Source organism: Scophthalmus maximus, chromosome 19 (genome assembly GCF_022379125.1).
Source record: "Scophthalmus maximus strain ysfricsl-2021 chromosome 19, ASM2237912v1, whole genome shotgun sequence".
In the NCBI taxonomy this organism is placed as follows: Eukaryota; Metazoa; Chordata; class Actinopteri; order Pleuronectiformes; family Scophthalmidae; genus Scophthalmus; species Scophthalmus maximus.
In genome coordinates this window covers 12,800,001-12,810,557 of record NC_061533.1, presented here as the reverse complement: position 1 = coordinate 12,810,557, position 10,557 = coordinate 12,800,001, and the positions used below count along the sequence as shown (strand labels likewise).

The 10,557-nt window shown below is 48.7% G+C and overlaps 1 protein-coding gene across 1 annotated transcript in view; it reads left to right on the top strand.

Moving 5' to 3' along the window:
- The first annotated feature begins 1,565 nt into the window (after window positions 1-1,565).
- rasl10a (RAS-like, family 10, member A) overlaps window positions 1,566-10,557 on the top strand; it is a 10,311-nt gene continuing 1,319 nt past the window's right edge. The window contains exons 1-3 of the mRNA XM_035639501.2: window positions 1,566-2,460; window positions 7,954-8,078; window positions 9,857-10,557. The exon at window positions 9,857-10,557 is cut by the window's right edge and continues 1,319 nt beyond it. Of these exons, the coding sequence (XP_035495394.1) occupies window positions 2,245-2,460; window positions 7,954-8,078; window positions 9,857-10,127 (612 nt within the window). The 5' untranslated portion in view covers window positions 1,566-2,244 and the 3' untranslated portion in view covers window positions 10,128-10,557. The remainder of the gene's footprint in view (window positions 2,461-7,953; window positions 8,079-9,856) is intronic.

Here is a 10,557-nt window from a genome sequence, read left to right as displayed (position 1 = left end):
GATTTTTTTTTTGTACATCATTCTGCCGATGCCAAGAACTCAACGTCGACCGACGCTGGATGTTATCTCGGGCTTATTTGCCGTCCACGTGCCCACGTCCCTGCACCAGACTATATAATCACTGATGACCTCCAAGGTGTTGACATGTCTTCTCTCATGGGTCAATCTGCTCGGCCTCGGTGTTACACACTGAACAGCCATCACAGCTTTTGAATACAAAGGCCGCAGCCTCTGCATCATTCAGCGAATCATGTATAAAAATAAAATAAAACCAATATGTATAACCACATTATTTTTATATTAAACAAAACACAAACACCCTATTATACACTGATCGTCCCCAACATTAAAACCACCTGCATAGTTGGACCCCTGTGTCCTGGGGGGGGTTTATGGCTGGGGGCCTCCATGGATTTGGCTTCTTCATGTTTCCTATCAGATTGGCACCTTGGGAATTTGGAGGCCGGGTCAAAGCTCATGGGCTCTTTGTTGTTGGCACACTGTGTCCTGCTCCCATATGGGTGGATGCTATATAGGACCCAAGGGTTCCCAGCAAAACATTGCATTTTTACGAGATGATCGATGTTCTCCACTTCACCTGTCAGTGGTTCTCCTGTTGTGGCTGATCGGTGTATGTGCCCCCGAGGGTTTCCGAGGTCATCAGCTCGTCTCCAGTTGCTCCGAGGTGCCATGAAGTGACCGCACACTTGTCACTACAGGGTTGATCCGTGGCGACTGTTGCCACGCGGCAATGATTGATGGGGCCCCATCGCCCTTGACCTGCCCGCGGTCCCCGTCCAATTTCATGTGTCCCTCGGAGACATGATGTGCACTCTTATACGCGGCATCTCCGTGACCCGCCCTCCGAGGCAGGTGATGAATCATGCGTGGAAATGTTCCTTTGCCATTTACTTGCGGAGCATGGGCGCTCAACGCCTTCAGACGATCCTATTGGAGGAGCGAGAGAGAGAGAGAGGGGGAGAGAAGAGAGAGAGGGGGGGGAGAGAGAGAGGGGGGGGAGAGAGAGAGAGAGGGGGGGAGGGAGAGAGAGGGGGGGGGAGAGAGGGAGAGAGAGACGGAGAGAGAGGGGGGGAGGGAGAGAGAGAGAGAGAGAGAGAGAGGGGGGGAGGGAGGGAGAGAGGGGGAGAGAGAGAGAGGGGGGGGAGAGAGGGAGAGAGAGAGAGAGAGAGAGGGGGGGAGGGAGAGAGAGGGGGGGGAGAGAGGGAGAGAGAGAGAGAGAGAGGGAGAGAGAGAGAGGGGGGGAGGGAGAGGGAGAGAGAGAGAGAGAGAGAGAGAGGGGGGGGGAGAGGGAGAGAGAGAGAGGGGGAGAGAGAGAGAGAGGGGGGGAGAGAGAGAGAGAGGGGGGGAGAGAGAGAGAGAGAGAGAGAGAGAGAGAGAGAGAGAGGGAGAGAGAGAGAGAGAGAGAGAGAGAGAGAGGGGGGAGAGAGAGAGAGAGGGGGGAGAGAGAGAGAGAGAGAGAGAGAGAGAGAGAGAGAGAGAGAGAGAGGGGGAGAGAGAGAGAGAGAGAGGGAGAGAGAGAGAGAGAGAGGGGGGAGAGAGAGTTCACAATGCTCGTGAGGCTCCAGATGCCAGATGCCTTCACTGGAGATGCACGCATGCGGGCAGTGTGGATGGCCTCACCTCTCTCCAGTCACACAGATGTGAACCGATCGTTCTGCCATCGGGGCGGTAAACGGGATATTATGGGCTTGTATCGAATCCCCCCCCACGTGCAGAGCGTATTTGCCAGGCTGGAGGCTGCGCGCCCGTGATGGAGGAGCGCCGTGCTGGTGCATCGCTGGATGTGTGCGAGAGGAGGTCAGAGTCTGGATGAGGTGATGTCCGCGCGGAGACAACAAGGACGGACTTTACGCTTCCTCTCGGGGGGACGAGGTCGCCCGGGGATGTCCCCTGACAACACAGAGTTCCTCCCGGTGTGTTGGATTGCAGAGGCAATCTGCACGATCCTATAGCCGAGCGTTGTTTTTGACTCTCTCCGAGCTGCGCGGCTGTTTTCCCTCCCACCTCCTGCCCGGAGATAAAGTTTATCCTCCGCTCGACGGCTGGCTGATTTGTTCCGCCACGGACTCGGTTGGACCCGGTCGAGGTGACCTCGAGGCTGCTGGTGAAAGGGGCAGCAGGCGGATTGAATTCCATCGCAGCCGCGACGCAGACGTTTTTCTGGACGGTCACGTCTGTCGTCGTCGCCGTCGCTGTCCATGGTGCTGAACTCGAGCTCCAGGAATGGTGGAGACGCTGAGCATCGCGGTCATTGGTGCTCCCGGGGTGGGCAAAACTTCTATAATCCGCCAGTTCATCTATAACGACTTCTCGGAGGTGCACACGCCGACCAGGACCAGATCTGTGTACAGACCCTCCGTCATACTGAACGGGAACATGTATGAGCTGAAGGTCCTGGACGTCCCGCCACTCTCCGCTTTTCCGTCCAGCTCCAGCCAGGTAGCCCTCACCTCGTCTCGGTCTCTGCACAAACCATTCAACTTTACAGGAGCAGGTCTTATACAAGTTCCTCCACCTCTCGTTCGTTGAATATCTCCCTCATTGTCACAGTCAATGGTGTTCCTCCAAGACAAAACCACCAATTGTCTTCATTCTTCTATCTCTATCAGATATCCCTGTGGTCTAGTAGTTGCTATGGAGACCCGACTGACTTAAAGCCAAGGAGAGCCTCACTTTGATGTTGTAACCCCCCCCCCCCTTTCTCTCTCCCATCCCCCTCATGTAGAAGGAATGCCAGCTTGCATATTGTTTATTAATCATAATGTGTCTTCCACAGACTAAAGAGCAGCGTCACATCCCGCTCACGTGGGTCAGTTACACTCAATGTGGCTTGCATGCACAGAAACAACCGCACCAGGACCAGGCTGCAGCCTGCAGGCACAGCACCTGGTTAAACTCCCATTTTAAAAATAGAGCAGACTGCCCTTTTATTCCTGGCCACAGGTCATATGCCACACCTTTGTCAATTGGACACATCTGATTGCAGGATCATAGCAAAAAAAAGAAAGAAAGAAGGCCCTTCAGCTCCAAATGTCCATTGTCTGTAGTCACTTCGTGAAGCAGATTTGCGGCCTTTGTCTTCTTTTCGTCCACGGATCGCAGATTTTGAGGAATAATCGCAGACTTTCTTGTAGATCTTTCCACTCTGAAAGTTATTTCTCAGATAAAAGGATTGGTTTAAAAAAATACAAAAATGCTCACATTGCAAGTTTTATCGGAAGATGTAATTGTTCCTCATGTCTACACTGTAGCCCCCAGAGAGATTCCGAATGTGTTGCATTTTAGGGGAGGCAACCACATTCTTCATTCTGCAGGAAACTGTGTTTCAAAGTCAAGCCGAAGGCAATTTGAGGCGTCAGCTGTCTGACTTAGTCTCACCAAGTGAGGGTTTACAATCTTTTTGTAAAGACCACCCATTTCCCCACCGTGGAAACAGGAAAGAGGACCTTTTTTATACAAAAGAATAAACTGCAATGTGGGAAGAAACCCACTCGATTTGTATATTCAGACTGCTGGAGCCTCGTGTTGGCCGCAGCTCAACTTTGTATTTTGTGCCTGCTACCTTAAAATGAAATTGCTTAAAGACGAGATCTCCTCAGAGCCAGTATGATCTTACAATAAGTTAGAAGTCTATTGTTCTCAAAATAGAAGCATATGCCTCTCGCACCTCTAAAAAGCACAAAAAGTATAGAATTGGTGCGTGTCTGTATGTGAGTGTGAACAGTCAATGGCTAATGAAAGAAATTGCCCGACCCCGATCCTTGTTGCCTTCAGGTGCGTTTTTGACTCCTGTCCACTGCAGCCAGGGTCAGAACGTCTGTGACACGTTCAAGATAGAAACCTCCAAGGTCACCACACCGGGCCGACCGCCACCGCTGAACGTTTCCCCCCCTCTCTCCCCTTTGGTGTGACACGTAGCCCTCCCAAGAACAGCTGTGGTTATCTCAGACGAGGTGCCACCGAGCAAATAAGGATTAGGCCAAGGAGGAGATGAAAGAGCATTGGCTTGCTGGGCGCTCAGAAAATCCCCGGCGTTAACTCAGAAAACATCTGACGGGCGAGGTGAGAGGCCGGAGCCATCACGCTGTCAGGGCTCCTGCAGAATAACTCGCGGCTGTTCTACCAGAGATTTAAGATTTTGTTCCCATAGTGTCAAGACGTCTGCGGGTGATTCATGGTTTCATGCCTACAAAGACCCTCTGTAGAGCCCCCCCCTGTCCCTGTCTTCTCCTAAATGGTGCCTAACCCCCACCAGGGAACAAGCTGGTAGGTGAGAGCAGAAAGCAAGAATAAGTCTCATGAGTTTATGAGTGGAGGAGTGACAGAGCGCTGTCACCTCACACCAAGAAGGTTCTGGATTCGAGTCCCTAGTTCAAACCAACCAGGGCCTTTCTGTTTGGAGCTTGCATGTTCTCCCCGTGTATGCGTGGGTTCCTCCCACAGTCCAAAGACATGCAGAAGGGGGTAAGGTTCATTGGAGACTCATAATTGACCGTAGGTGTGAATGTGAGAGTGAATGGTTGTTCGTCTCTGTATGTGGCCCTGTGATAGGCTGGATACCTGTCCAGGGTGAACCCCGCCTCTCGCCCAATGTCAGCTGGGATTGGCTCCCCCGTGACCCTTAAACGGATTAAGCGGTAGACGATGGATGGATGGAGTGACAGAGTGTGTCGGTGTCCCTGAGGTTGAGTCACATGGAGAAAGCAAAACTTATCAAGCTCACACAGCTTTCATTTGATACCATGTTGTACCACAGTGTGAGAACATTTCATGCTCATTTCGGAGTGGTAGAGCCGCGAGAAGGCAACTGTTTTGGCCCCCCCTGCAGCCAGAGAAAACCATTAGCCGAGTGCTGCCACAACATTTCCATCAGACAGGTTTATGGTTGACTCATTTGCCGAGGAGCGACCCTGCGAGGCCGGCTGTAGCTTTATTCGCTCTCCACTCCTGTCATGTCCCGCTCGCTCAGAGGCTGATGAGACACGGGGCATGTGGGCAGAGACACGCGACCTGGGTTGTAGGGCCGCTGGACGCAACGGGTGGTGAGTGTAGTGTCGGCACACAAAAAAAACCAACAACCCTACTTATTGACTCGCAGCACACAGCAGATTGAATTGCAGCCCAGTTCTGCCCTCGATTAAGCTGGGAGTAAAAAAAATTAAAATTAAGAGCGGAGACAGTGGGGAATTTGCTTCACTCCATTAGAAAGGTTGCACAGAGTTTAATGGACGCTGTGGAAGGAAGGGTTACAGAACTAGGTCTCATGAAGTCCTCTGAAATCTGTGGTGAATAAGCTGCAGAATGGAATGAGTCAGGACATCCTCCATGCGTATGCAGCATGGCAATTTCTCATCAGTTCAGATTATGTTTGAGAGAAGAACAGTGATGCTCAGGCAGGCTACTGGTGACCCCGTTTCAAACACGGACCTTTTTTAAGACAGGAGAGACTTCTATTATTTCACCGTGAGGCCGAGGCGCTGTAAGGATTTCTTTGCTGTGTGTTTTCTGTCAGTTGCTGATAGTGTTGCATTTAGAGAGCATCTGTCACTGTGTGTCAACAGGATGTGATGACAGATGATTTAAAGCCGAACAGTGGATTCAGCAATGATTTTCCTATTTCTTATTCGTTCTTATTCTTTCTCTTTTTTTGTTTTGTTCTTGCCATAATGTATCTCCATGACTTCCTCCCACACAAAAGGCTTCCCACTCCCTCTGCTGCTCTCTGGACATTCTTCTCAGTTATCTCTGTCGATACAGACTGTGATAACAGGCCGGACATGATTGTTTTTCATGTCACACATTGTGTATTCTTAAGCTCTCACGGGGCGCGGTACAAATAGTGTGTGTCCGTGAAGTGCACGCGAGGGTTACAGGTGTTTGTGTTGAGAGTTTCGGCGTTGTCTTTTAAAAGTAAACCAGATTATTTACGTAGTTAGAATAGAAAATATCTAAATCAATTATTAGCAATTTACTAATTCTTTAAGCTGCTTCGACTTGTGCCACTTGATACAGTACACGTGAGTGTGAGAAACCAGCACTAGATCATCCTTCTCCATGTCATCTCAAACCATATATATACGCCATCACCGACTCGTGGCAATTTCTTCTCCAGGGGAATGTAATAGATTTTAATTGCATATCCAGCAGCGCGGCCCGTGTGTGACACATGTGTAATTACTCATCACACTTCTCCCACCAGGTTATCTCAACCTCCATCCCGTGATGGAGTATTGATCAATCCACAACCACAGGTTATCACTAAGCTGCCTCCCCCCAGATGGCGGGATGCACGGCAGCTTTATCGCAGCCTGTTAGAAACTGACCGCAGCCCGCGGTTGTCAGGGAGACACTTTCTGTTTGGCTTTTGAGGAGTGCGGGATGAGATGCTCTTTTTCTGTGTGCCGCGTTAAGGAGAGCGACTGGAGGACACAGACAGTGGCACCACACTCTCACAAGCTCACTCTCACACCCTGCGAGCGCACACAAATAAACATGCCCACACATGCATTCTGGATGTGATCTCAGTTCATCAGTTCAGTGTATTACGGCCTGCTGTCTTCCGGGGCTCACTGTAGTTCTCAGTTTCCTTGTTTTGCCTGTGCCTTTTTTAAATTTGTGTTTCAGACAAGTAGTGTTGCTGTTTTTGTCCCCTCCTCCACATTTAAAAACAAGACTTGGATGACAGAGAGATATGGGACGAGAACACAAGCTGCTATTTTCAGCTCTAGAGATATGAGGCCGTGAGGGAAGCCTCCGTGTGCATTTCACATCATCAGTCGCCTCAATTATCAGAAAAGAGTGAGCCGCCTCATACGACAGGGGATGTGCCTTGTATGTTTAAAGATAGGTGCATATTTTTCATGATGTACTGGACACTCGACAACAAGAGGCAGCAAGACGAATTTGCAGCAAAAATCATTTCATCTGTGACATGTTTTTCTCTCTCTCTGAACCTGGATAGAGACCACAGCACACTGCCTCCCTTACATCCTCCCTTCATCGGCCTTATCTTTCACTTTTGATGGCTGCGATCTTCATGCACGTTTGCGTCCACGTCTGATTGGCCTCATTCTGTCCCCGCTGATGTGCGCGGCGGTTTCTTGCTCACACTCACCCTGACACAAAGCCCCACATGTCGGTGTCCAAATTGAGTGAAGGCCAATGATTTCTCAACGACACAGATGTGTCCTCATGATTAGAAGTTAGACTGATCATCGACTGCTCCGTTTGTCTTAATCGGTCCATTTTATGTGCAGACTGTCTACGGTACAGAACGTTGATTTGAAAAGGGTTATTTTCTCTGACCTCCAGAGCGATGTTTTGAGATTTCTCCCTCTCTCACTGTTGAACAAGCTGTTGCAGGAAGTAAAGGCATAATGTAAACACCACATGGAAAAGGACTTTGACACATAATCAACATTACAAACACTGCTACGGACAAGGGTCACATTAGTTAGGGTGCTAATGAGAAGCAGAAACAATTAAGAAGAGGTCTTACAATCGGCGCAATGTAGGGTTCAGTGTCTCACCCAGGGACACTTTGCAAGCAGCCTGCAGGAGCTGGGCAGCAAAACACTGACCCTCTGGCTAGAGGACGACCTGCTCCTCCTCCTGGGCCACAGCTTGACGTGGCTGTGGAGTGGTGCAGGAGGAGGAGCAGATCTCATCACAATCTGCCGACTTCTTCACTCAAAGCTGAGCAAGTAACCTCATAGTGGCTCTCGTGAAAATGTCAAATTGTCACCAAAGTCTTTAGTATTCATCCTCTGGGGCAACATGCATGTCTTTATCAAATCATCTGGAAATCCACCTATTGGTTGTCTGACCAAAGTGGGGACTGACTCACAGACTGGTGCCATCTCTAGAGCTGCTGGCCACACAGTGTTTATTTGTTTGTACATTTCAGGTTTGATCTCTCTGTCTTTCCTTCAGGAGTGGCTGGATCTGCGCTGCAGAGGTGTTCGCAATGCCAACGCCTACATCCTGGTGTATGACATCTGTTGCGTGGAGAGCTTTGAATACGTGAAAATGATCAGACAGCAGATAGTCGAGCACAGGTACAGTCAACCAGACACTCTCAGCTGAACAAACAGTTACCGAACATACAGTACATCTACCGACATAGAAGCTCGATTTCTAATGACAAACCCCATCTCACCGACCGGGAGGCGACATGCAATTTCTCAAGCGTGGCATATAAAGCTGAACAATTCCACATTCATGACGGCGTGACAGTGATGGATAGTCTGCTTGTAGTGACATCTTTTAATTCTGCACTCTCCTCCCTGCATCCTGACAGTCCAGTAATGACACTTAACCCTGGCATTGCAGAATGAGACGTCACATAAATAAAGGTAGATGTAGATTACATAGAGCAAAGAAGGAGGAAAAAAAAGAGTGCATCACTCTATCATCTCCCCTGTTGGCATACCTACGTACTGTATATTTACATATTGAAAGGTACAATGCCTGGCCTCATTTGTTCTGCTATATATTGTACATGAGCAGACTGCCACTGCACAGTTCATCCCCACCTTCCTGAAGCTCCAAATGTGTTACCACAAATGTTTATGGCCCGTGACAGAAAACCATTACCACCAGCAGCTGGGGAAGGAAGGGTGATTGCAAGAAGATCGGAAAAACAGGGGAAATGTGGAATCATGAGACCAAGATCTGAGGCCAGACTGGAGGGGGAGAGAAATGAGAAGGGGAAATAACAGCTATTGCATATAAACTGAAATAACAGAGGGTATCGGAGGACAGGGTGGCAGTAGTGTACATGTCAACTACTGTATAAAGAGTCCAACTGTTTATTTTACTCTTCTTTAAAATGTGTGCAAGTTCAAAATCTGTTTGAACAGAATAACCTTATTTTTTTCTGCTCTGTGTTTTGCTTTTCTTCCGTCAGCTCAGTGGAGTCTGTGACAGCGTCTGTGTCCCTTCATTACTTCAGTGGTTTTCTCCCAAAGTCTTACCAGCAGATGCAGGCGCACACTCGAACACATTCAGTACAACTTGTTCTGCTAAAACAGTCCAGCTTGGGGATATATTTAAGTGTGTTATGTGAGCACAACCTGTGAAAAGGAGAAAGGTGATATGATTAACACAATGTGTTTCTCAGCATCCACATATTTAGGAACTTTGCCGCAGCACCTGAAAATTGTACCGTACTTATTGTTGTCAGGAGATGAACTATAGTTTTTTTTTAAACAGCTCATGCTAATGTTATTATTTTTCATTAAAAAAGTAATTATTCAAGCTCTCAGCTCCAGTGACTTTGGCTTCCAGCTAAAAAGTCAAATGAATCTCACGGTTATTATGATATTATTATATATATATGATTTACATAATCACCCTTCTTTGTATTTTCTCTACAATCCAATTTGATTTCCTCTGGTAATTACTTTATCCAGGGTGCCATTGTAAACTACCGGTCGCCCCTTTCGAAGATTTTAGATTTTATGTTTTGATTTCCAAGCCACCACCAATCATGCGTTACAGGAAAATGGTCGGACGTGATCACGCCCTCTTATTTATTTCATTAACAGGCGGAGTAAGGTCGCATAGGTCTTGAGCCCCTCATCTATGCCTACCTCTGGCTTGCCATACATTTTCACACTTTCATATAATGCTGTAAACTAGCTACTGCAGAGTGTGGTGGGAGGCCCCTTGAGCCTGTGAGCTCTAATCCTCCAGTCCACCCCCGCACACCTCAGGAGGAAGGGGAATACTGCAAACAGACATCTTGTACACGTCAAGCCAGCCACTGTGACAAACACCAAGATGTTTTTTTTAATTAATCTTTTCTTTGCTTTTTCATATTAACGTCCTGCAGGGAAGGCAGCAGCAGCGAGGTGCCGATCCTTGTGGTGGGCAACAAGAGAGATCTGCAGCGACAGCGCTTCATGCCTCGCAGGGCAGTTTCAGTCCTGGTGAAGAAGACCTGGAAGTGTGGCTATGTGGAGTGCTCTGCCAAGTTTAACTGGCATGTCGTCCTGCTCTTCAAAGAGCTGCTGGGCATCGCCGTGGCCCGGGGCATGCGCCAGAACCACACCTCCATCCGTCTGCAGGGGGCACTACAGAGGAATCGCTGCACCATCATGTGACCATGACAGCTGCCTCCACCCCTCTCACCTCAGGAGTGGAGAAAAGGACTTTGTATCAAAATGGCTGGAAAAATACCCCGTGGCCTCCTGCTTTACTGAGCTGATTTTTTCATAATGAGGTTTATTAGACTCTTGCGCTTTAACAGACACTAAAATATCACACATGGTCATCCAACCACTTCCCTGTCAAATTCTGCCAAATGTGTAAATGCAAGGAAAGAGGTATGAGAGGAAACGGGAGGAAACCAACACGATTGGCATAGCAGTTATTTTTCTCACTTTAACGAGCCAGTTAGGCATTCGAGGCTGAGCTTCCTAAAAATGACACGGCGGCAGGTCTTATTGAGGATTGTCTTGGGACTGTAGCCGAGCCTGGAAGGATGCGAGCTGTTTTCTGAATCTCAAAATGGAGAGGCAGCAATATCATCAA